Source organism: Mirounga angustirostris, unplaced genomic scaffold, assembly GCF_029215605.1.
Source record: "Mirounga angustirostris isolate CCGP_5_RB_7025 unplaced genomic scaffold, mMirAng1.0.hap1 SCAF_3, whole genome shotgun sequence".
Classification (NCBI taxonomy): domain Eukaryota; kingdom Metazoa; phylum Chordata; class Mammalia; order Carnivora; family Phocidae; genus Mirounga; species Mirounga angustirostris.
The window spans coordinates 126,357,372-126,383,357 of NW_026991711.1; the positions used below are offsets into that span (position 1 = coordinate 126,357,372).

A 25,986-nucleotide genomic window follows, 5' to 3' on the forward strand; every position below is an offset into this window, starting at 1 on the left:
CACAAAGATTCTGCTTGATTACTAGGCATTGATTTCTCTAATTACCGAACTACAACACCCACACTCTGTTATTCCAGATCTCCTAATTTATTCTGCTAAGATGCATCAAATTTTAAAGTATTGATATTTGATTGGATATTTGTAAGTGAAAGTGCAAGTGAAAAATGAATTGTAGGAGATTATTTTAAGAATAACAGAGAGACATAAAAATTTGCCTTGTTTTCAAACATGTAGCCCTATAAATCTGAGATTTGACTGTGTACCTTTTAGATAGAAATAGTGCCTGCTCTATAACCTGAAAGAAAATTGAGGTATGGGGATGCCTGGGTGGTTCAGTCGGTTAAGTGTCTGCCTTCGGCTTAAGTCATGATCGCAGGGTCCTGGGATTGAGCCCCACATTGGGCCTCCAGCTCAGCAGGGAGCCTGCTTCTCCCTCTCCCTCTGCTGCTCCCCCTGCTTGTGCGCACGCTCTCTCTCTGTGTCAAATAATTAAATTAAAAAACAGTCTTAACAAATAAAAAAAAAGAAAATTCAGATATATTTCAGAAAATTCAGAAAATAAATATGTATTTTTTACATATAAAACATGTAATTATATGACTACGTTTGGTTTACTACAGTAGCTAGTTAAGTAGGAAAATGTTGTTTTATGCTAGTGTAATAAGATAAGAAAAACAAAGTAATATGTAAATATTGGGAAAACCAGGCCAGATTATCATTATTTAAGTATGATAGGATATGTTTGCAATCAAACAGAAATCTAAGAGCCTAAACTAGAAAATTGTTAGAACTGTTACAATAGAGAATTATGTGGGTAGTAACCAAGCAGTTACATAGGCTGAAACCAGTTGAAAAATTTAATAGGCAAATCAATTCATAGCATTCAAAATTACCAAATACTTATAAATAATTACCATAAGAAAGAAATGTATAAATGTATATGACTTATTTGAATAATACTAAAAAAATTTGCGAATAGATTCCCTTGTTTCCAAATAGGAAGATTCAGTATTGTAAAGCTGCTGTCAGGCTTCCTAAAGATTACTTTAATGATAGTAAGAATATCAATGAGGTTTTAAAGTTTTGATAACTTGACAGTAAAGTTTATCTGCAATAAAAATAACTAACATTTACTGAATGCTTGTTAGGAGTCAGACTGGGAGAAAATATTTGTACTGGTAACACAGAAAGGGCTAGTATCCAAAAAATGCATAATATCCAAAGAATCCCTATAAAATAGTTTTAAAAAACAATAATTTGGACAAAAGAGCTAGAAAACTCACTGAAGACAAGTGGCATATAAACATGAAAAGACAAGTTCAACCTTATTAAGTAATCAAAGAAGAAAATTAAAATTATAAATAGAATTTTTTTTCTTTTCAAATATAAAAAACAATTTGGGAAAATGCATCACTAGTGGGTAAGTAGAGTGACATAACATTTTTGGAGGCCATCTTTCAATTTTAAATGCATATGACTCTTAAAACTAACATGTTCTCTTTTAAGGGTTTATTATGAAGAATAAAATTCTATAAGTACCGACTTAGAGAAATATTTAAATTCTATTATATAAAAAATTAAATTATAAAACAATGTGAAAAGTGCCTACTATTTTACCTTCCCTTTCCTTTTCAAAGATCCCTATCTTGGGGCACCTGGGTGGCTCAGTCGGTTAAGCATCTACCTTCTGTCTGCCTTCTGCTCAGGTCGTGATCCCGGGGTCCTGGGATTGAGCCCTGCGTGGGCTCCCTGCTTAGTGGAGAGTCTGTTTCTCCCTCTCCCTCTGCCCTCTGCTTGTGCTCTCTCTCAAATAAATGAATAAAAATCTTTAAAAAAAGATACCTGTCTCCCATTTATCTCAACGTATTATGTGTTAACACTGTCCGCTTAAAGGTGGAAGGCAGGGAAATGATATGCTTTATGTAAATCCTGCATTATTTTCAGTTTTTGCATTAACCAGGTGTTACTTATATCTAAGATTGTGTTAGCTCAAAGTAGCAATGGCTTCAACAAGATAGAAGTGTAGGTTTCTGGCAACTCAAGGCCAGTATGAAACTTTGAGGTCATCATGAACCCAGATTTTTTTTTTTAGATTTACTTATTATTTGAGAGAAAGAGAGAGTGCACGGGGGTGGAGGGACAAAGGGAGTGGGAGAGAGAATCTCAGACAAACTCCCCACTGAGTGTGGAGCCTGACTCAGGACTCAGTCTCACGACCCTGAGCTCATGACCTGAGCGAAACCTGGATGCTCAACTGACTGAGCCACCCAGGTGCCCCAAACCCAGATTCCTTCTATCTTTTGCTCCACTTCCCTTATAGTGGCTTCCATCCTGTAGATATCCTCATGATTCACGGTGTTTGCTAGAGCTTTAGCTATCCCATCCGAGTTCCCAGCAACAGGTAAAAAAGGAAGGGCAAAAGGGGGGTTACTTCCCAGCTAAATCAATTCCCTTTCACAATCCTTTTCTTAAGTCCTACCCAGCAGCACTTCTGATTATATTTCACTGGCAGAACTCAAGCGGACACACCTTGCTTTGAGAAAGGCTATATAGTGTGGTCTTTTTTTTTTTTTTTCTAAGATTTTATTTATTTATTTGACAGAGAGAGACAGTGAGAGAGGGAACACAAGCAGGGGGAGTGGAGAGGGAGAAGCAGGCTTCCTGCTGAGCAGAGAGCCCGATGTGGGGCTCTATCCCAGGACCCCGGGATCATGACCTGAGCCGAAGGCAGACGCTTAACGAATGAGCCACCCAGGCACCCCTAGTGTGGTCTTTTACCTGGGAGCATCACTGCCTTTACTAAAATCAGGGTTATATTACAAAAGAAGGGGGAAATATATGTTGGGTAGGCAGCAAATAGATTCTGCCATAGAAATTTTTTCAACAAGCTGAACTACAATTTCCATTATGTGTGCACACACATATACATACGATCTTTATTGTATATCTCTATTTTGTGTAATTACACTTGAAAATTGGATTCCCTGTAAGATTTTTAGAAAGAATTTATGCTGTTCAGGCCATTTATTAAATCATAGATTTAATTTAGGATGTCATTAAAAACTAATCATTTCCTGAATTGTCATGAATGTTGCTTCAAGGTCTTTGGAGATAGATAGTACTGTTGAAGTCACACTTGCATTGCTTATTAGCTGTATGGCTGTATGTGTCCCTGTTGTTCTCTGTGCACACTCCATTTTTGTATATTTCATACTGCATTGCAGTTTGAGATTTATAGGCAAGTAAAGCCCAAATGTGAGCTCCTCGAAGAGCAAGAACTATCTTATTCAGAATGAGTGATTACCAATATGTAAAATGAAAATTCTGCTGTTGAGGACATGTATAGAATGTACTGGAGTGTTATAAGCTATTCCAAAAGGAGAGTTAGAAATATGTTTTTTTTATAATAGAAGTATTGCTGGAATTAACATATAGTTCCTCAAAGGTGCCTAATTTCTTCATATGTAAAATGTAGATTACATGAATTCACTGGGATGTTTTAAGGATTCAGTAAATTAATATTTGTAAAAGCACATGTATGGTAATATTTGAATTACTGATAGTGGTAGGAAAACCAATTTTCTCCAAACTCACACCTCTTATCCTGTCTCAGATTTCTAATTGTTTCGTGTTTGTTAATTTTGCTTTCCCAACTATGTTTTGTAAAAGCCGTTTCTTTAAACTCATTCTCTACTGCCTTAACCCAGTAATGTGATTTTCATTTATATAGTCAATACATTGACCTCACATAAAATCAAGAAAGAAGTAAAATACATTATCTTAAAATTCACTAGCAGTTACTCAGAGTTTGTTTAATGGTGAAAAAAATTACCATATATGTGATTTTAGAAAGCATGTGTTTAAATGGGAGTATGGTGTGTTATAGAGTGAGGAAAGTTAACATTTCAAAGGGAAAAGAAGAAACCCAAGGACTAGAGAAGTGTGAAGTAGAGTAAGAGACACAGTGTCATAAAAGCAGAGAGGTTAAAGGATTAGAAGAGAAAACAGGTATTGGAGAAGCTCTTAAAGGCATTCAGAAAGTTCAAGAAAACAGTTCGTTGGAATTTACGTGGTGGAGAGTGTTAATGAAGTGCAAAGAATCCAGTCCATATTTATTAAAGGGTAGATTAAATGGTAGAATCTAAGATACTGGTTTTCCATTTAATAAATTTGACCATTACCAGAAAAAAGAGAATGAAGTTAATAGGTTTCGTAAAAGCCTCTTTAAGATGGGGGTACATCTGAGGGGATTATGATAACATAACAGACCAAATTCTAGGAATTTCTTAGAACTGTGCAGACCGTGCATGATGGGATAGCCATCTGGGGGTCTTTGTTGATAAACTGTTAAAAACGTTTCTAGTGTGAATAGCCACAAACATTTTCAGTGCTTTTTTGTTGGTTGAGTAAACCGAAGAGCATGAATGCAAAAGCAAAATTTGATGCCAAATCACAGAAGTTGCCATAAACACAGAAGTTCCCCTAGTGAGGACACTGCCTGTGCCTGAATTTCATTTGTTTCTGCTGCTACCATTTCTTAATTTTTCCTGGTGACTAGCCAGATTAGAACTATGAATGAAGACAAACTGGTCTTGCCCAGATGGTAGATGAGATATAGGTGACTTAGGTAAGTGGAGAAAATATTTAAGGGTTTGATGTGATGATCTGGTCTGCTCTGGTCTATCTTAGAATGAAAAAGATGTGCTTATTCTTTGTCATGGGGGTTTGCAACCTTAGTATATGCCTAAATCTACAGCTGCTCCTCATTTTCCAGATGGCATCTATGGCTGGGAGTACTTTTTACCATCTGCACTTCTCAAAGAGTTTGTGAACTCTCTCTTTTAATTATTGGAAATGGAAAAACTAATTGGTAAAGTGGTTAAATGATGTAAAAGATTTTAAAAATTAAGTTAGAGCTTTTTACATCCTATTTAACCTTTTAAATAAGATCAGTGTTTTTTGACTTTCATCTTTGCATACCTGCCATCTTTGATATTTGCAGTACTCCAGAATACTTTGTATTAACTATTTATACATTGAATGGTATTTTGAGCCAAATTCCAAAAGTCTTACCTCCTTCCAGTACTGTACGGTTTCTGACATGTGCACAGAGCAGCTAACACTAAATGAATGCAGAGTACAAACTTATGTGAATTGTTCCATTCACTCATCCAATAATGTTTTCAAGTTGGTAAGGTATAGTGTCATGATTTGTAAAAGTAATTCAGAAAAACAAACTTTTTATGTGTTGCTCATGTTTCTATATATGTAAAAACATTGAGATAGTGGGAGAAGCAATTTCCCACTTATGTAATACTTTTTTACTTAGTTGAGCATAACAGGAGTGACATCTGACTCTGAAAATGAACATATTCTCTATCTAGGGAATTCTAGATTTGGAGTGTTATTAGCTTTATTTTTCCTTCTTCCAGGTTTATGAGTCATAAATGTATTTTCTTAATGATGTGTTGTAAATAAGTATCCTCTAGTAATCAGTAGATACAGTACTTATTCACCATCTTTTCTTTTTAGGCAGGTTCTACTGGGGAAAATTCTCTAGATAGTTTGTCCATTTATAAAATTAGACACTTGCCATCTTTGCTCATTTTCAAGTTCTCTGTTTACAAAACTATTAAGAAGGTGTGAAATGCAGCCAAACTTCCCAGTTTATGGGAAATGTCTGATGATTGCATTTCCTACATGTTCATTGTTCACACATGAAGAAATTTGGCAGCTGCGAGATTATTAAGTTTAGAGTATCCAAATCTAACCCTCACTGGGATTTTGGTTTCCTGCTTTCCACCCCCACCATCTCACCGCTTTTGTAATCATATTTGTGATAAGTGCTGTGGTGTTATTTCTTAAGGTTGATGATCCTTCAGTTTTCTGTGTTTTCCAGTTATCAGATGCTATGAATAAATCATAGACCAGGAGTTCACCTGATACAGATAGAGTCCTGGCTTCAGACAGAAAATTACCCAAACTCTTAAGGAGGTTGCTTCTCAATAAAGAGGTTTTATGGTGGTGCCGTTGTTGAGAGAGGGGGCAATGATGGTAGCTAATCTACATGCTGTAATTCTTTCGTAATTACTTGCTAGAAAATTTATGGTCATACACACAGGAGTTTGTAGCTAACTGAAAATAGTAGAAAATGGTTTGTGTATATTGTTTTGTTGATTTAATTTTTACTTGATTTGGCTTTGAATTCAAGTAAGTTTTCCTATTGAAAACTTCAGATTACTCTGTTTCTTCATGATTACTAAAGATCAGTCATGGAAAAGTGAGATTTTTTTTTTTTTTCCGAATACATGTACTACTTTTAGAGATTTAAATATGTAGAGTTATGAAGGGAGAAAACTCTATGATTTGTTAAATGGATCAAAAGGCAGCATTCTAAGAGCTGCTGATAGTTTAAAATAGATACTGGGTGTGCACGGGTTCAGTTGACCAAAAAAAGGAGACAAAGAAATGGGAAGTTGGGGCAGAGATGTAATGAAAGTAGAACAAGGAAAAGAAGACAGAATAGGACTAGTTAGCACCATGGTGCCATAAGAACTGCCGCAGGTACTTCTCTCCTCCACTTTAGCCATCCCTCAAAGAATTCTGTAGCAGTTTCCAGATGGTGAATACTATCTGGTGGTCCAGTTTGACATATTCAGTGTCTTTTACCTATTTAAGTCTGTTTTCAAAATGATGGTGGTAGGGGCCTGGGTGGCTCAGTCAGTTAAGTGTCTGCCTTCGGCTCCGGTCGTGATCCTGGGGTCCTGGGATCGAGCCCCTCGTGGAGTCAGGCTCCCTGCTCAGCAGGGGGCCTGCCTTTCTCTCTGCCACTCCCCCTGCTTGTGCTCTCTCGCTCTCTCTCTCAAATAAATAAATAAAATAAAAGATACAATAAACATAAATGATGGCGGTAATAGTTTTTATTACACTGAAGGTTATTCTGAAGATTAGCAAACTTGCTTTTTGGTTTAGTAAGTCACTTGAATAAAAGGTTCTGTGAATGAAAATTATGATCACCATTGTCCTCCGTGAGTGTTCTGTGGTGGGAAAAGTAAATTTGGAACTTGAAACTCTGTCCTTTGTGTCTCATTCACAGGCCGTAGAAGAAGAAGATAAGATGACAGCAGAACAGCTGGCAATAAAGAATGTCGGCAAGCAGGTGAGGTATACTGAAATAGGTTATGCGGTCGCACAATGACATGCTCTTGTAGAGTTAAAACTGTGGGAGGGCCTGTACGATTTTTGTTTCCCTGTTTGTTCGCTCTACATTTTTCTTTTGTCCTGTAACTATGATGCTAATTGTAAAGGTCACTGAATTACTTGATGTCAAATGCTCTTTGCCATATATAGTGAAGTCACAAATAGATCTGTAAGATACTATCTTTAGTGAAAATGACTTACTAGAAATAAATCAAGAAACTTATGTCCTGAGTTAATTATTCAGGTATTATTTTTACTTGAAATAATATTATCAGTGAAGATAATATAATGGTTTATTTCATATGTATCAGTTTTTTAAATGATACAGTTTGTCAGTATGTAGGCTTCAGTTTGTAGGTAATGTTCCTAAGAAGGCTGAGAGCCCCATTGGGTTATAGTGAGTGAGGAGAAAGGGTTTTAAGTATTTGCTCTTTCACATTTCCAAGATGAAATATATATTTTAGTTCCTATTTTCTGAGGGTTGGGGGAACACACCAGCCAATTAAAAGAATCTACAGATTAATTAGACTGTTTTTTAAAGAATGTTGATTACATTTTTTTCATTTCATGGAACATGGTTATCATATTGCTGATGTTGGCAGAATCTTGATATTTCAGATGCAAGACACTAAGCTGTCTTTGCTTTCAGCCATCCTACCATATGCTCTGATCCCATCACATCTCACAAGCTATGTAGGTTTGGGCCAGGACCATTCTTGGATGGGAAATCTCTAAGAATCACCCAGCTGCCACAAGAAGTAATGTAGATAACTGAGGGAAGTGTGTTACCAGTTCACTACAAAACCAGTTCCTCCAACAGAGCAGTAGGGGCAAAGGTCTGACTTAAATATCATAATTAGTGAAATTAAATCTCACTACATTCTGAATATTATAATTTAAAACAGCCAGAACCTTCCCCAAACAAAATGAAGTATAGTTCATCTTGTTCTCTCATCTTGTGTGATCTGGTTACCTTGTCACTTCCCACCACTTACTGTAGTCCTAATATATATTATTAGATCACCAACTTGGAGTCTTGCACTTGATAGAACTCACTGTTTTTTGAATAAATGACTCTGAGGCTACGATGTAGATTTTAGCAGTTAGCAACAAATAAAAGGTCTAAGTTAAAAGTGAAGCTGAAAAATATGTAATGGGCAAAGTCGAATAATCATCAGAATCATTTTTTTTAATCTAGCATTTAACTGGTTTAGCCTATTGCGTGGCAAAAGCAAAATTGTTTGTCTGTAATGGAATCAGATCACTATCTTTTACTCCTGCCAGTCTTTCTCAGGCACTTTCACCTAAAATGTCCTAAGGCTTATTTCTGAAATAAAGAAAATTTAATATGTGGTCTAATTACTTGAAATTATTTGTAGCATGTTGCATCTCTGGGTTGTTTAAGGAAATCAAGCATGTCTTGAAATTGTAATTTAGAAAAGAACAGCCAAGAAATAATTCCAGTGATGAGCATTTGTTTAAAGTTAGGAGTCTTGGGTATTTTAGCAATACCTATACAAAAATAATGCTTTAATTGAGAATTTTTTATTGTGTGTGATATATATATTTTAAAGCTTTCACATTTAGTTGAAATATTTCATTCAGCTCAGCCTTAAACATAAATATAATTAAGCATTTTAATTTAACTTCATTTATTACAGTGTTATTTTAAGCCTCATTTTTAACTCAGATGTTTCAAATATAGATTTGATCAGGTTTCAGTTAAAAGATTGTACCTATATCCTTTTCTCTGATACTTTATTTTTTCAAAATAGCTGCAGAAAATATGTATTCTTAGCATTATTTTATACACATTATATACATGTAAATTATGTATATCTTAACATTGTATTTGGATTTTTAAACAACTAACAGTGGCTTTTGATCCAAGAGTATTTCCTGAATCATTTAAAGCACTTTTTCCTGAAATACTAAAATTATACAGGAATTAAATTTAAATTAAAATTGCAGAGGAAGGGATGAGAAAGAATTCACATTGAACTCTTACCTATTGGTACGTCTGCTTCGAGTAAAGGACCTCTTAGACAGTCAATAAATATGAATGGCAGAAAATATGCACACATACTTGGGCTATGTACACTTAAAAATGCTTATACTTTGTTTTTAAAAAATCAGATGCTGCGGCTGTATAGAATTCTTTGTTACTCTTTATAATTTATGGTACAGAGTCGAAGCATTGATTGTGTAAATAAGTTTTTTATTGTGTAATCTATTATTTTATCAGGTTTTATCTAAGAACATAACAATATATTAGGAAAATGAAATTGTAAAATATATATAAATTTAGGTTTGGCTTTCTTTACCCGTTTCATCAACTATTTAAACTAAGTAATTCTTCTATCAGTAATATGGTTCTTTTTTCTTTTTCTTTCCTTATTTTCTTATTTAGGACCCCAAACGTCATTTGGAGGAACATGTGGATGTACTTATGACTTCAAATATTGTCCAGTGTTTAGCAGCTATGTTGGATACTGTCGTATTTAAATAAAACAATGCAAAAAGCTATTGGTGATACTTTCAGCGTATATTCCTCTATTGTTCCTAATGCTCAAAATCAAGGGACCTCTGAAGGTGTGTTTGGTTAAATGTAAGACATCTGGCATCATTTGCAGTACTGTAACACCTTCAGTCTCGGTTGTGCAATTACTTCTGTTTCTTTAGTCAGGGTCTTTGCAGATTCCAAAGTTGTATAAGAGTACATCAAAGTGGACAAATTTTGTTAAGATCCCATTTAATATTTGAAGAAATCAGTAACACAAATATATTTTGATTGTTGCCTACAAAATAAAATACATTTACAATCTATGTCTCCTGAGGTTTTTTGGCACTGGGTGGAATTGAGAGAGTAACATTTGACAGTGCTCTCAAAATCTCACACAAAGATATGTTTCTCTTTGCAATTTAAGATCTTACAACACATAAAACATCAGTGTGATAACAAAACTTCACAAATAGAAAATGATCGCCATTAAAGAGTTGCTACCCCATTAGTGAGTAACCCAGAAAAAAATGTTGACATATTTTATTAAAAGTATCTGTCACAAATTAATATTGTATAGTCAGTATCTTAACATATTATACTTTCCAGGGTTTCAGAGGAGTACATTTAAGGAGAAAAAGGGAACAATATTAATTTAGACTTTATTATTTTTTTTAAAGAGTACATTCTACCAATGCGGAGGTTACCTGGAAGTTGCCTGCTTCAAACTCCACTAAACTTTTAGCTAAGACAGCCACAGAAGGTATATAATCTCTTCAAAGCAAATTAAGAAAAGGCACCATAACGTGAATTTAGTATCATGAGCACATAAGAAATAATTTTGTCACTGTTTTCTCTCATCTTTCCCCAATTAACTTAAAGTACTCAGTTTTCTGATAAAGACAAAAATTTGACTAATAGCAGGTTTTATAGATGACCTTATCCCTCAACCTGTTTCTAACCTGATATAATAACTGCCCCCATTAATAGTCATGGCACAGCACCATTCTGGGTATACCAAGGAGTATGGGAAAACATATGGAGACAGATTTAATTCTTGTCTGTATCCTTTGTGAAAATATGGTAAAATGTTTGTTTCTAAGGCTTCATTAAAAGAGGGTTTTACTTGGGGACTTGGAATTTAGACTTAACTCCTACTAGAGGTGGTAGGAATGTGTGGTAGACCAAATTACCGTCCTATTTGAACAATTCTAGGCTCTTACTGGTTGCCTAATGAACAATTACCAGAAACTAAAAGTAGAAATGGCTTAAATTCCCACTATGTTTCACAGTCTCTTTTTTGGTGGAATAAGAGGTATTCTGAGCATTTGCTTGTCCTGTGGCTTTTTCTTTTATATATAGTCATAGTATGTTTTATGTAGGACATGTATTATGTATTAATTTAATTGTTGAGATTACAACAGCTAACCATTTACAATTAAAATATAAGTGGAAGTTAGCAGAAGTTTTCCTTTTGCCTAATTTAATCTTGTGTGCAGACTTTTTGAATACATGATCTTTCCTTTTACATAAATAAGGTTCTATGATTTATTTCACAGATAATCATTAGAGCTAGTCAAGATTTTTTTCATACAGTGTGTCCTTAGAAGCAGGCCTCAATAATCCAGAGGCTATTCTCAACATTCCATTTGAAATACTTTTTTTTGTTTTTCATTTTAGTCTCCTGAAAACATCTCCTGAGAAGGCTTACACAATGCCTGCCTTTTGCTCTTATTTGATCACCTCATCATCGTGGACTCCCCAAAACCAGTACCACTTTCTCCTACTTGGTTCATGTTGGAAACACTCCCAATTTCAAAACCTTACCAGGATTCCTCCTAGCAAAAACCTGCATTTTCTTTCGAGATTTGGAATGGATCAAAATTAGGATGCTCTGAGTCTCAATGAACACTTTTGTCCTGGAATGTACAGCTATTTTAGCAGCAGCCTGGTGGCTCAGGTCCAGTTAGGCATTGAAATGACTTATTTAATCACAAGCTCAGTAAGGTGTGTATGTGCTTATGTGGGCATCTTTACCCATCTTTTATGCAGCGTTAAAGCAGCACAAGAACCCAAACTCCTGCTTGCCTCTAGTATAGACATGTCCCTACTTTCCTCTTTGACTAACATGGGGCCATTGGAAGCTCCAGCCTCACTATACAGTGTGATCTGCCTGGACCAGGAGCACCTGGCTCTTCTGGGAGCTCTTTATATATAGAGAATCCAGGCCCCCACTTCAGACCTGAATCAAGAATCCTGGCATGGCTCATATGCACTTTAAAGTCTGAGAATCCCTGCTGCACACAAGTATGGCCCAAGAGCAGGTGTGCTGATCTTGAGGAAAGTGAGTTTTCCCTTTTGAGCATATGTAAGTTCAAGATATAGCCTGTAATGAGGAATCACTGAATTTAGTACTGATAATCTAAAGTCAGAATGCACATTTATCTCCTATTCCAATTCCTTAAAAACTGAGGAAGTTTCACTCTATTCCTTTTCTATACTTTAACATTTCATTTTTGCATTCTTCATTCTTTAAAAAGTTAATTCAGGATGCCACGAATGAGAAAGCCTCAAGAGCCCAGGTGCAGTCTTGCCTTTTTGGCTGCCTACTTAAGGCTCTTGGCCCACTGAGAAAGGGGCGGAGGGTAACCTTGGAAGCAGGGGACAGAGAGGCCCTCAGAGACAAAGAAGTTAATGATCGAAGAAAGGAGAAAGCAAGACTAGCCAAAATTGGGCAAAAACCTCTCAGGAGAAATGGTGGTGGAAGGTAAAGGGCAGAAATACCAAGTGTCAAGTAGTGTCATAGCTACTGTCCCCTCCCCCGCACCTCGAAGCCTCAACAGCCAAGGCCCTGCTTGTTGATGAAGCTTCATGGCCAGGAGCTGAGCTTTGCTTCCGGAAGGAAAAAATGGGTCTGGCTGTATTTTTCTCTCCGAAAACTGTCTCGGCTTCAGTCGGACATCTGGTCACCCACTTGTCCAGCCCAGGGCCGTCCGCGCTGGGCCTGGCTCGCGGCGCCCTGCTGGAGGCACAGCTGGTGCCCTCTGCGGCCAAGGCGCCCAGCCCGCCTCGGGGACTCAGGCTGGGCTCCGCGCTGACCGTTCGGTCCACGGAGGCAGCGCTCTTTAAAAAGGCGTCCGCCTAGGCGGAAGTCGAGTCTGGTTAACCCCTCTCTGCCCAAGTCCAGGACCCACCCAGTGTCCCCAGCGCCGCTCTCTGTCAGGGAGGTGCCGAGGCCCGAGGAGGGCTGACGCGCCCTCTCGAAGGCTTCGGCGGCACCGGGCGGAGGTTCCCGGGCCGTGCCTCTGCCACTGGAAGAGTGTGTGCCCCCGGCGCCTGCGCCAGCGCGGCTCTCTCCACGCTCCCTGAGCCTCCCGGGCGGCGGCTGCCTCTCGGGACCGCCGAGGAGCTGGGCAGCCTACGCTCAGGCCGCTCGGGGACGTTAGACAATGGACCAGAGCCGGGCGGATGGCCGGGCGCGGGGAGGGCCGCTCGGCTGCCAGCGCTAGCCGTGCTCGGCGCGGAGCCCGCCCGCCTGTCGGCCAGCCTGCGGGGCCCAACTGAGCTCCCGCCGCGCTCCTCCTCCTCCTTCCCGCGCGCCTCGGCGTCCCGGGGAAAGCCGCAGGAGGGCAGATTGGCGGGTGCCGCCGCCGGAAGCAACTTGGGGCGGATAAAGCCTCTGTGCTCTCGGCCCTCTGGTCCAGGCGCAGGGCTGGGTTCCTCTCTAGAGCCAGGACTGGGAGATTTCTTCCGACATCTCAGGATCGCTTTGGGCCTCGTGCTATTTATTTGTGCCAACATCCTTTTAAATTGGTTATTTTCTCTATTCCTCCGTTGATTCTTCCTCATTTTAAACTTACTGGCATGGTTTTTTTTTTCCCCTCCCCTCCAGATTATATAAACGTTGCACACACACACACACACACACACGTCTTCGGTATCGATCACTGCGTTGACACCACTTCCACTCTGTCTCCCCAGATCAGCGCTTCCAGCGAACCCATTTGCACGAGGACTCGGCCCTTTCTTTTCCTGGCGAGGCTTTTGAACCTTGTCGCCAAGCCAGTACCTCAGAGAGAAGGAAGTGCAGTGGGACGCGCGGCATGCATGGCGCCTGCCCCCAGTTAGACGCTCTTCAGATAATCTGCAACCAAGCTCGCTGATAAAATATTTAGTAAAGACCTCGTAAACATCACTGCAAATACATTAAAGCACTTCAGCCCGACAGCTTATGATTATTTCAAAACTTAAAAAGGTGATCATGGATTGTCACTGTTTCTGTGCTCAAGCAAGAAACCGAACCTTCCCGAGGTGGGTGGATGGGTGGGTGAGTTGCAGCTTTTCGCCCCCACTTCTCCCCCCTCCCGCTCACTTTCATCGCTGTGGCTCTCAGCAGCAGTGATTTATTTATTTATGTATGTAGTTAAAAAGGTGTGCGTGGTGGGGGGGGGGGAGGCGGTTCGCCGAGGACACGCAGGACCTGCTCACAAAGGACTGGCTCAGGTGTTATGTGCTTCTGTATTAACTGGAAAAGACAGACTCTGGAACTTTTACAGGGCGAGAAGAGGCCACCGGCTCGCGCTTTGTATACTTTGCACTTGAAATCGTTACATTCAACTGAATATTTGGCTCATTCAGATCCGAAAAGTCTCCTAGCATCATCGAATTCCCTCCTCCGCCCCTCGGCTGGAGAGGAGGGAGGTGGGGGGAAGGTAGGGAAATGTTTAGTAAATTGCACATCTTTGAATCTTCCTAAAGCAGTGGTCACAAAGCTTAAAGGTGACACAACAGTGCTCACGTAAAGCCAACACACATTCCCCACCCCCCAAGCCAACAATAAAATCATCCCCTTCAATTTGCCATGATCGTCGCGACCAGGAGCCAGGTGATTATCCTAATTAATGTCTATCTAATTAAATTACTGTCAGCAGTTAACCAATGGCAGGAGCCGTTTCATCGGCTGCAGAAGCAGCAAGATCAAAAGTGAGCCTTTTCTGATTGCTGCATAGTGTCAATTGGCCAATCTCTTCTCCCAGGGAAAAAAAAAAAGTAAATCAAACCTTTGAGAAGCATTTGCTGGTTGAAGTGCTTTCTGTCTAGTGAGGGGGTCTGTGGATTTCTAGTTTATGATAAATAGGACTTTAAAAACCAGGGACGGGAGGGCGAGTGTTCAGGTTCTAGAGCTATGCAGCTGGAGCACTGCCTTTCTCCTTCTATCATGCTCTCCAAGAAATTTCTCAATGTGAGCAGCAGCTACCCACATTCAGGCGGATCTGAGCTTGTCTTGCACGATCATCCCATTATCTCGACCACTGACAACCTGGAGAGAAGTTCACCTTTGAAAAAAATTACCAGGGGGATGACGAATCAGTCAGATACAGACAATTTTCCTGACTCCAAGGACTCACCAGGGGACGTCCAGAGAAGTAAACTCTCTCCTGTCTTGGACGGGGTCTCTGAGCTTCGTCACAGTTTCGATGGCTCTGCTGCAGATCGCTACCTCCTCTCTCAGTCCAGCCAGCCACAGTCTGCGGCCACTGCTCCCAGTGCCATGTTCCCGTACCCCGGCCAGCACGGACCGGCGCACCCCGCCTTCTCCATCGGCAGTCCCAGCCGCTACATGGCCCACCACCCGGTCATCACCAACGGAGCCTACAACAGCCTCCTGTCCAACTCCTCACCGCAGGGCTACCCCGCGGCCGGCTACCCCTACCCACAGCAGTACAGCCACTCCTACCAAGGAGCCCCGTTCTACCAGTTCTCTTCCACGCAGCCCGGACTGGTACCCGGCAAAGCGCAGGTGTACCTGTGCAACAGGCCCCTCTGGCTGAAATTTCACCGCCACCAAACGGAGATGATCATCACCAAACAGGGAAGGTAATGCTACATTCTTGGCAGTCGCTGCTCCAGGCACGGCCCGGGGGCAAGAGCGCTGGGTTGTGACTAACCCCGGTAGCGATGTTTGGGGTCGGGAGCGGAGTGGAAGGCGCTCTGGTGCGCCCTGGAGTTGGCTGGTTTTGGAAAAAGGGGAAAGTGGAAGGTATAACCGCCGCGGTGATGTTGGTAAGGGTGTTCCCGCTCTAGAAAGGTGGTCAGAGAACCAGTCAGGGGCCGGAGAAAGGCGAAAGAGAGGGAGAGTCCCCGCCTGCGGCTGGGAAATTGTAGGGACGCATCAAAGCCCGGAACCAAGGGCAGGTGGAGGTGCAGGTCGCCAACCTCACTCTCCACCTGGGCAGTGACACCTGCCGACTCCCCACTCCACAGCTCACCCGCCGGTCTCCCCGACTTCAGCTTCACTTCTTTTCCTCCCCCACCACCCCTTCTCTAACCCAGCAAACATTCGCTCATCGACGCTGGAAGAACAAGTTTTGCTTTGCTATCTGGCGCCGCGCTTCTTGCATTTAATCTTTAACATTTATGTGTTTTTTTTTTTCTCTTGTTTTCTCTCTCTCCCCCCCCCCCCCTTTAATTTAAATAGGCGCATGTTTCCTTTTTTAAGTTTTAACATTTCTGGTCTCGATCCCACGGCTCATTACAATATTTTTGTGGATGTGATTTTGGCGGATCCCAATCACTGGAGGTTTCAAGGAGGCAAATGGGTTCCTTGCGGCAAAGCGGACACCAATGTGCAAGGCAAGTCCTTCCAATTAACACATTTTCCTGACACTTATTTAGGTGAGAATGATTAATTAAAGCCTTTGTGGACTGGCTCGAGAGACTTTTAAAACGATCGGCCAATGACTTCTAAAAGGAAACGAGGGGGATAGGGGGACAGACTGAGCAGCGAGAAGGGGGAGGATTATGCAAAAGCTATTTTAATCATCTCCAGTTAATAGGAAGAAAGCGAGGCCTAAAAAACCCCCAGCTAATGGGCCTCACTGTGGAATAAGGTGTGTGTGTGTGTGTGTGTGTGTGTGTGTGTGTGTCCTACGCGGTGAGGAGTTGGGACTGGGCAGTGCCCGGGGCATATGTAAACAACGTATTTCTTTCTCTAGGAAATCGGGTCTATATGCATCCGGATTCCCCCAACACGGGGGCTCACTGGATGCGCCAAGAAATCTCTTTTGGAAAATTAAAACTTACAAACAACAAAGGAGCTTCAAACAACAATGGGCAGGTCAGTGGCTCAAGCGCTCCTTCCCCCCACCCCACCCTCTCCCTTCTCTCTCTCTCTCACACACACGTACGTCCCTCGCTAACATCCAGTCCGTTAGTTTAAATCAGCATGAGAAACTGGACATATGTTTCTTTGCTACATTAAAAAGACTTTTTAAAAATTCTATTTCCACCCTCCTATAAAGTTGTTCTTGCCCCCCGCCCAATTCCCGAGTGCCCGACCTTCCCAAGTACTGTACAAATACTTGATTGATTGATTTCGAAAAGGAAACCCACAGGATCTGGGGTTGTAAAAATCTTTGTTCCTCCTAAAAGGAGGGCTAGGCGGATCGGGAGGCCCTGACGACCAGGCAGTCGGGTTCGGTTTTCCTCCGGTGCTCCGGTGATCCTTGCTCCCGGAGGAACCAGGGCTGGTCTTGCCCCCGCTAGCCAGTCACCTGCCCGGCGAGTCCCACGGTCAGTTAGCCGGGGCGGCGGGCTCCAGCCAGCCCCTGCACGGCCCGCGGCCCCAGCCCAGCGCGCATCGACCGCGCTAACGCGCCGCCCCGCGCTCCCCTTTCTCTCCGCCGGACAGATGGTGGTTTTACAATCCTTGCACAAGTACCAGCCCCGCCTGCATGTGGTGGAAGTGAACGAGGACGGCACGGAGGACACCAGCCAGCCTGGCCGCGTGCAGACATTCACTTTCCCCGAGACACAGTTCATCGCCGTCACCGCCTACCAGAACACCGATGTAAGGAGGCCTGGGGGCTGGGCGCGCGGCGGGCGGCTCCGGCTTCTCCCGGCACCTGCCCGCAGTCCCCGCCATCCCCGGCTCGGGCACTAACATCAGCAACAGCTGGCTCTGCTGCGCCCAAAGGGCGGAGGGCTAGGGGCCTGCTGGGCACCTTGCCTGAATACCTTGCCGGTGGGGAAAGGCTTCCTATTCGTCTCCATCGCGGGTCACACGGGCCACCGTTGAGGGGCCCAGGATTTCTAGGGCCTTTTCTTTTGGGAATTTTAATTTAGTTCTCAAACTAGAACAGATTTAAATCTGCTTTCTCCCTCTCCTCTCTTTCGCTCTCTCTCTCTCTCTCTTTTTTTTTTTTTTTGAGTCCTTCTTCCATTTAGAAAACAAGCAGATTTCCCCCTGCATTTTATTATTGGCAAGCTTTGGCATTATCTAAAAATTAATTAATTAATTAATTAATTAAAGTCTCAGAACTGATGGCTGAAATAAACAAACATCACTTTTTGGGTGATCAAAAGAACAGACACATTCACATATCTAAAAAGTACAATAAATCAAATTACCGGAAGCTGTGGAGCGAGTTTTTTTTAGCACTTGAACCTCTTCAGCATTTGCAAGTTCGCCAAAACTTATTTTACTTCTGTTGATTTGACTACTAGGAGTGACGGTGGATTTTTTAAAAAAAAAAAACTTAAATGAAAGAATCAGAAATGAAAATATGCATTTATTTTAAATTAAAGCTGATTTTAAGATGCAGTTATGGGTTCTTGAGGCTGTGAATCAGAAGTGACCAACTTTTAAAAATTTGGTGAAACACTTAAAATAGGCAACATTTGGTGATGAATTCAAGTGCCCCTTAAAGATTTCTGCCTTTTTGTAACAAGCATTTTTAAAATGTGCATTTTAACTGACTTAGAACACGTGGGAGAGCTAATTGAAAGCAATCCTTTAGGGTTAGGCATCATTAATTTAAACATGTTTCTCATAACTTTCATAATACTTTCTCTTTTTTTCCCTTTCTATTCATTCCCTCAAATTTTTCAGGTAGGGAAACCTTGCTACTTAATGAAATTGTGGGCCATAGGCCCCTGTAAAAAGTGGTGTCATATTTGTAAACACCTAATCCACCTACAAAGAAGGTGAGACCGTATTAATCTTTTTTTTTTTTTTTTTTGTCTTTTCTAGATTACACAATTGAAAATAGATCACAACCCCTTTGCAAAAGGATTTCGGGATAATTATGACACGTAAGTAATTTTGCACCTTCCTTCTCAAATAGTTGTGGAATTGGGCTTTAGGTCAAAGGTGGATTGTTGTGTACAAGGCTTTTGGAAGCTCGAGTGTGTGAAGACAAGGCTGTTTCCAAGGTTTTCCCTTGCCCTTTTATGGGCTCCCCTTCTTTCTGGTGACTTTCTGGCTTGGTGCTTTTGTGGTTTTGGTCAAAGATTTCCTTCACTTATTTTTATCTTTCTTATGAATTACAAAGTTGTTGGCGGGCCTCTGGGGTGGGCTGGCTGGGGAAGCTGCCCTGGTTCCTGGGTGTGGGAGCTGTATGTGGTGCTGCAGATGCTCAGCTCAGATTGTCTGTGTCTGAAACCGCCCGATTCTGCCGGAAAGTGCATGTGGCTCTGGCAGTTGTTACATTCTCCTTGGCATATGTGACTTTTATTTACCCATTTCCAAGTTTTGTGTAATAGCTTTTCCTGTGCAAGTTTACTATGGACTGAAAAAAAATGTGCACCCACCGTAGGCAAGGTCATGAGCAGAGCCACTGTTACAGTTATTTCGGGCTTTGGGAAGGACCCAGGTGTTGTTGCTGTGTATTATTTATAAGCTTCAAAAGAAAAATATTTCCTTTTATCTTTTGCATCTAGGCGTGTTTTAATTAAATGTGTTGGTACCCTTTTCTCCGGGCCTCCCTTACTTACCTCCGTGTCTTTTCTATCAAAATGATGTTCTCTGGGGGCAACAAGAGATATAAACTTAGTGCTTTCTGGGCTTGTTCTAGCATTCTTGCTCAGAGTTCAGATATAGTGCCCAAGAGTTCAGATAGTGTTATATAGCAAAATCTAAATCTGGATTGTCGGGATTCCCCCCCCCCCTTTATTCTGACCATAAAAAGGAAGACTACATAAATTTTAATTTTATGGCTTGCATTAAGTGCCTGGGATAGAGCTACAAAGTTGAAGTTGTCTTTGACCAGAAATAGATTAATTTTATGGAGAAGTAGACAAGTGGCTGCTTCTTCTATTCCATCTCCAGGTAGATAACAAAGTTTCCTCCTGATATTTTTTATAACAAATTGAAAAGAGAGTCATTGATATTTCTGCCCATAACTGTCATGTGCCTCCCTTAAAAGTAGTTTTGAGGAAGCAAGGCTCATCAAGATGATACCCCAGAATAAAAACTCAGCTTTTCTAGTCCTCACAATCTAAAAATGTGGACCCGGCACTGTGGAAAGTGTGTGGCCCAGGAGACCAGAGAGACTGGTCTCTGTACTAGGGGGTCTTGTAGGTTTTGAGCTTTTAATTCTGTTGCGAACATCTGTTCCAAAGCATTTTATTTTGCACAAATCAATTCGGTAATCCCAAGTGGGTTGGGACCTGGATGGGCATCTAAACTGTATCTTTTGCAGGCTGCTTTTTTCTTTTTAAACTATTGTGGTGGCAAACAGAGAAGATATTTGCACCTTGCTGGTTATGTTCCCTTCCTGCCTCCCTCTACTTATTTGAAACTGGAATTAAATTTCAGGAGGGAGATTTTGTGTGGTAAGCAGAATGGACCTGGGCAGCAGCATCACCCTCACCTGACCTCCTCTGGCTGACTCCTGTAGGAAAAGCCACTTCTTTTTGATTCTTAAACTGTATATTTTCCATAAAAGCTTCTTTATCTATACAAATGGAGACCTTAGTTATTAGGGGACAGGGGAGAGCAAAATGGCTTATGCCACCCACCCTATCCCCTTTTATGTTGATATTTTGGGCATGGCTCACTTTTGGAGAAACAGGGTGAGCAATAAGAGTTCAGGGGGACTAGAAGGTTGCTTGGCCATTCCCCAGGGAATCTCCTCCCCAAAGGATTAAGGTCTGACAAGACTGAGGCTCTCTCTCAAAACACTGTGTTGATTAAAGATTAAAACATTTATGTGTGAGCTAAATAAAAAGGGAGGCATGTGTCTATGTGTAGAAGAAAACACTTCTACCAATCTTGATCCAATCTCTGGTTCTCTCTCAATTCTAATGGGATTTTCTAGGCCCAGGGCCTCGAGTTAATCATTATTTCACCTAAGGTGATTCCCAGTAACACAATTGCCGTCTGTGGGCAAGTTATTTAACTTCCCCTTGCCTCAGTTTTCTCATCTGTAAGGTGGGATAATAATGCTACATAACTGGGAGGATTGTTGTGATGGTTAACTGAATTACTATCTGTACAGTCCTAGACAACAGTGCCTGGCACATAGTCAAGTTGTATAAGGGTCAGCTTGGAGGAGGTTGATAATCACTATAAGAGTTTGCCCCAAAGGTAGTTTCTGGTGTTTTTTTTGTTTTGCTTTTTGTTTTTTTTTTTTTAATTTTTAAAATTTTTATTTTATTATTATTATTATTTACCAGTAACGGTTCAAAAGCTTGGAAAAAGAGTAGAGAACCCTTTTTCTTGGAGCATCTGGCTGGCTCAGTCAGAGCATGCGACTCTTGATCTTGGGGTCCACTCGATCTCCGGTGGTCAGTTCAAGCCCCGCGTTGGGCATGGAGCTTACTTTACAAAAACAAAACAAAACAAAACAAAAACCCCTCTTCTTTGTAAAAGAATTTTATTGATTGATGACTTTGTTTCCAAGTAGTAATTCTTATTATTGGTAGAGGTGGGGGTTAAAGGATCACACGGGGGAAACAATGGACAGTAAGTACTGTGGAGGCTTCCAGCAGCAGTGCTCAAGTCTTAGAAGCCTGGGGAAGGCCAGTCTTTTTTGATTACTACCTGGATAGCCTGCGTGTGTATCAGATGGAAGAAAGTGTTCTTCAAAGAGTGAAGAAATGGGTATCTTGTTTAGAAATTTTGCTCAGAAACTCTCACTGCACAGAAAAGGCCCACTGGGCAAGTAACACCTTAGTCCCTGGGCAAATCTGCCCTAATGTTTCTGCAGACCTTGGAGAAGTGGGATGAGAATCCCTGCTGCGCTCCGCTCTCTGATCCCCTGTACAGTTGGCGAGAGCGAGCGAGGGGACAGGGAAGCCTTCCTCTTGATCTGTGTTTTGCCTAGGTCCCTGAACGACAAACCGACCTCTTTACAATTTCACGATTTATTTTATCTTGGGAGGACGCAAGTCCGTGACCTTTTGTCCGTCTCCGCCCTGGACCGCAAGTTACAGACGGAGAGTGTGGGGGTGGGCGAAAAGTGGAGGTGGCCTTCCCTTTGCCTCCCGAGGGGACCTCTCTGCCACCCCTCGGTTCTCTCTCTCTCTCCTTCCCTCGCAGGATCTACACTGGCTGCGACATGGACCGCCTGACCCCCTCGCCCAACGATTCCCCGCGCTCGCAGATCGTGCCCGGGGCCCGTTACGCTATGGCCGGCTCTTTCCTGCAGGACCAGTTCGTGAGCAACTACGCCAAGGCCCGCTTCCACCCGGGTGCGGGCGCGGGCCCCGGGCCGGGCACGGACCGCAGCGTGCCCCACACCAACGGGCTGCTGTCGCCGCAGCAGGCCGAGGACCCGGGCGCGCCGTCGCCGCAGCGCTGGTTCGTGACACCGGCCAACAACCGGCTGGACTTCGCCGCCTCGGCCTACGACACAGCCACGGACTTCGCGGGCAACGCGGCCACGCTGCTCTCCTACGCGGCGGCGGGCGTGAAGGCGCTGCCGCTGCAGGCGGCGGGCTGCACCGGCCGCCCGCTCGGCTACTACGCCGACCCGTCGGGCTGGGGCGCGCGCAGCCCCCCGCAGTACTGCGGCGCCAAGTCGGGCTCGGTGCTGCCCTGCTGGCCCAACAGCGCCGCGGCCGCCGCGCGCATGGCGGGCGCCAACCCCTATTTGGGCGAGGAGGCCGAGGGCCTGGCCGCCGAGCGCTCGCCGCTGCCGCCCGGCGCCGCCGAGGACGCCAAGCCCAAGGACCTGTCCGACTCCAGCTGGATCGAGACACCCTCCTCCATCAAGTCCATCGACTCGAGCGACTCGGGGATTTACGAGCAGGCCAAGCGGAGGCGGATCTCGCCCGCCGACACGCCGGTGTCCGAGAGCTCGTCGCCGCTCAAGAGCGAGGTGCTGGCCCAGCGGGACTGCGAGAAGAACTGCGCCAAGGACATAGGCGGCTACTACGGCTTCTACTCGCACAGCTAGGCCGGCCCTGCCCGCGCGGCCCGCGCCCCGCCGCCGCCCGGCCCCCCAGCCAGCCCCTCGCAGCTCGCCCCAGCTCTTCCTCCCCACGGCCCACCTCGCGCACCCCCTCCTGTTATTTGGCCCTCGAATACCGTCTGCAACGAATAAGCGCAGGTCTCCGAGTGCGATTTTAACCTTTTTTTGCACAGCAGTTTCTGCAGTTAGCACACCGACCTTCAACTTTGCTGTAAACCTTTTGGTTTTCCTCCTTACTCTCCTTCTGTGAAGTTACACTCCTAACAAGCCTCCTCCCTCTCGTCTTTTTCTCACCCTCTCCTTCTCTTTCTTGTAATGAAACTCTTCACCTTTAGGAGACCTGGGCAGTCCTGTCAGGCAGCAGCGATTCCGACCCTCCAAGTCTCGGCCTCCCCATTAAACCGTAGGATGTTGACTCTAGAACCTGGACCCACCCAGCGCGTCCTTTCTTATCCCCGAGTGGATGGATGGATGGATGGTAGGGATGTTAATAATTTTAGTGGAACAAAGCCTGTGAAATGACTGTATATAGTGTTAATTTATTGTACCGAATGGCTAGTTTTTATTTTCATCGTCAAGGCACAAAACCAGTTCACGCTTAACCTTTCCATTCTTTTCCTTTCTTTGCCATTTTCTCCACCCCCCCTCCACTTTAAAAAATTGCCTTGTGAGATAATTAACAATATTCTAAGAGGCTCTGGAAACGTGAAATACTTGATAGATAATGATGGGTTTCTCACTTCTCTTCAATCCGTTGCATGAAATAATTACTCTGTGCCCTAATGCACACAAATAGCTAAGGAGAATCCGACCAAACACCTGTAAAGGATAGGTGTCTGTTCATAGGCAAGTCCATTAAGTGGCATGATGCCTGCAAAGAAAAGTTAACTGGAGTTGTATGTCCCACCCCAACACCCCCCCCCCAATAGAATAGCTCTACATCAGCAATATTATTTTGCCTTATTTGTTTTTCCCCAAAGTGCCAAATCCATTACTGGTCTGTGCAGGTGCCAAATATGCTGACAAACTGTTTCTGAATATCTTTTCAGTCCCCCCTCCACCTTTATATGCTGTAAATCTTTGTAATGAATATTCTACTAATGATATAGATGACTGAATTGTTGGTAACTATAGTGTAGTCTAGTGAAGATAAATTGTGTGAGTTGTATATTTTACTGCATTTTAGTTTTGAAAATGATTTCCCTGCCATCTAGAAACAGCTGAAATTTGACTTCCTTGGGAAAACACTAGCATTAATGCAAGTAAGACTGGTTTTTTCCCCCCTCTAAGTCTTGTTATATTTGATAAGGAGCATTAATCCCCCTGGAAATAGATTAGTAGGATTTCTAATGTTGTGTAGCAAACCTATACTTTTTTTTTTGTATTTTAAAATTAATGTGAAATATGCATCATACACAATATTCAATCTAGATTCCAGTCCATGGGGGGATTTTTCCTAATAGGAATTCAGGGTCTAAACGTGTGTATATTTTGGCTCTTCTGTAAATCTAATGTTGTGATTTTTATATTTGTTTCGTTTTGTCTGTGAACTGAATAATTTATACAAGTACACACTCCATTGAGAAACGTTTTGTTTTTTGCTCGTTTGTATCGTCTGTGTATAACAAGTAAATAAATCTGGTAAAACGCTATGGTGTTTGAAAGCAGTTTACAGTTTGAAAATATTTTATTATAGGTGATTACTTTTAAGGGTTAAGGAAGAATAGCCCGTCCCCACTTGAATATGGGGCAGTCTGTGTAATGGGAATCATGTCCCATTTCCCACTTAAATTTGTTTTATAGCACTACCAGTAATTACTTTTTCCTTCTTATTTACAAGTAACTTAGTTCCCTATGAGTCAAGTTCAACTTTGTTGCACTTTTTTTCCCCCCCAGGAAGATGTAGGCACTTCCTCATCGTAGCTAGCTATCTGATTTTCTCTGAAGTCGGAAATAATGCAAGCAGGAAAAGGAGGGTCTTAAATAAGGACTTAAGAATTTCTTTAAATTTCACAGGCGGGAGGCTTTGGGCAAGAGTAGGATGTAATTGAAATGCGTGTCAGAATAGGCTGTTGACCACCGCTTTAGGCAGATGTCGAAAATCCCGGTCTTTAAATACGAGGCCTTGGAGATGTGTGGCGAATCTGTAACTGCAAACACAGAATGGCCTGTATTTCTCGAGCGGGATGTTTCAGGGGGGTTGGGCAGGGTCGGAGTGGGGTAAGGACTCATAGAACAAACTCGGAATGGTCGGTATTTAAGCATTGAGCTTAAAACTTGCTTTGGGAGGTATCTGGGGGGTACTACTCCATCTCTTCTACAGTGGAATTCCTGTACCAGTCCTGCCCAGGCCCGATTCCCATCCCTTGAGAACAAATGCAGAAACGTGGATATCCCAGCTTGGGGGGTGGGGGTGGGGTAGGTTCGCTGCGTCTTAGTCGAGGAGTCCGCAGAGCTCTGACTTTATCTCGTGGAGAAGAGATTTTTTGTACTTTTGTCTCCAGAGAAAGGAGATCCAGGAAAGAGGTGGAAAATGGTTCAACATTCTTGCTTAGTCCGGGTCAGTTTCAGGTTATGGGACTAAATGTACCACCACGTAGAGATTGTCCCGAAACCCCTTTGCAATTGAGAGATGCAAAGAGGCTTCCAAGTTCCAGTTAAAAGGAAAATTCGGGGGGCGGCGGGGAGGCGGGGGAAACAAAACCGGTTTGTTGTCCCTGGACAATTTCGCCACTAGACGGCGTTCCGCGGAGTTTTGTCTGCCACACAGAAAGGCGATGGCTGATTTTCCTTTGTGTTTCTTTCACCCTTCCCACACCTAAGACCCGAACGAGGGGACGGAAAGTACAAAACACGGTGCCTGTGTAGCCAGAGAAGTTGAGCAGTGCTTTCTTGTAATGCCCCCACTGCGTTCTGCGCTCCTGCGAGCGGGCCGCCCAGTGCGGCCGGGGAGGAGGCGCACGTGCGGTGCCGAGGGAGCGGGGGGCGCCGAGGCCCGAGGGCGCGGGGGGGGGAGGGCCGCCCTCGGGCCACAGGCTCGGCGAGCGAACGAGCTGCTGTCAGGTGGCGGAAACGAAGCTCTCAGAAGCC

The 25,986-nt window shown here is 43.0% G+C and overlaps 2 protein-coding genes across 4 annotated transcripts in view; both read left to right on the top strand.

Moving 5' to 3' along the window:
* Positions 1-10,026, top strand: part of PSMD14 (proteasome 26S subunit, non-ATPase 14) — a 103,993-nt gene extending 93,967 nt beyond the window's left edge. For both annotated transcript variants that reach the window (XM_045868753.2, XM_064586615.1), the window contains 2 exons: positions 7,097-7,159; positions 9,611-10,026. In XM_045868753.2, coding sequence (XP_045724709.1) covers positions 7,097-7,159; positions 9,611-9,709 — 162 coding nt within the window. In that variant the 3' untranslated portion in view covers positions 9,710-10,026. The remainder of the gene's footprint in view (positions 1-7,096; positions 7,160-9,610) is intronic.
* Positions 10,027-11,229: 1,203 nt separating this feature from the next.
* Positions 11,230-24,563, top strand: TBR1 (T-box brain transcription factor 1). Of its 2 annotated transcripts, XM_045867430.2 has the most exons (7): positions 11,232-11,707; positions 13,682-15,577; positions 16,179-16,333; positions 16,696-16,817; positions 17,391-17,549; positions 18,732-18,793; positions 22,023-24,562. In XM_045867430.2, exons 2-7 carry the CDS (start codon positions 14,886-14,888, stop codon positions 22,879-22,881), a joined length of 2,049 nt encoding a protein of 682 aa, XP_045723386.1. In that variant the 5' UTR covers positions 11,232-11,707; positions 13,682-14,885; the 3' UTR covers positions 22,882-24,562. The 2 variants fall into 2 exon arrangements, with proteins under 2 accessions (XP_064442684.1, XP_045723386.1); XM_064586614.1 differs by lacking the exon at positions 17,391-17,549 and having other exon boundaries at positions 11,230-11,707; positions 22,023-24,563.
* Positions 24,564-25,986: the final 1,423 nt, after the last annotated feature.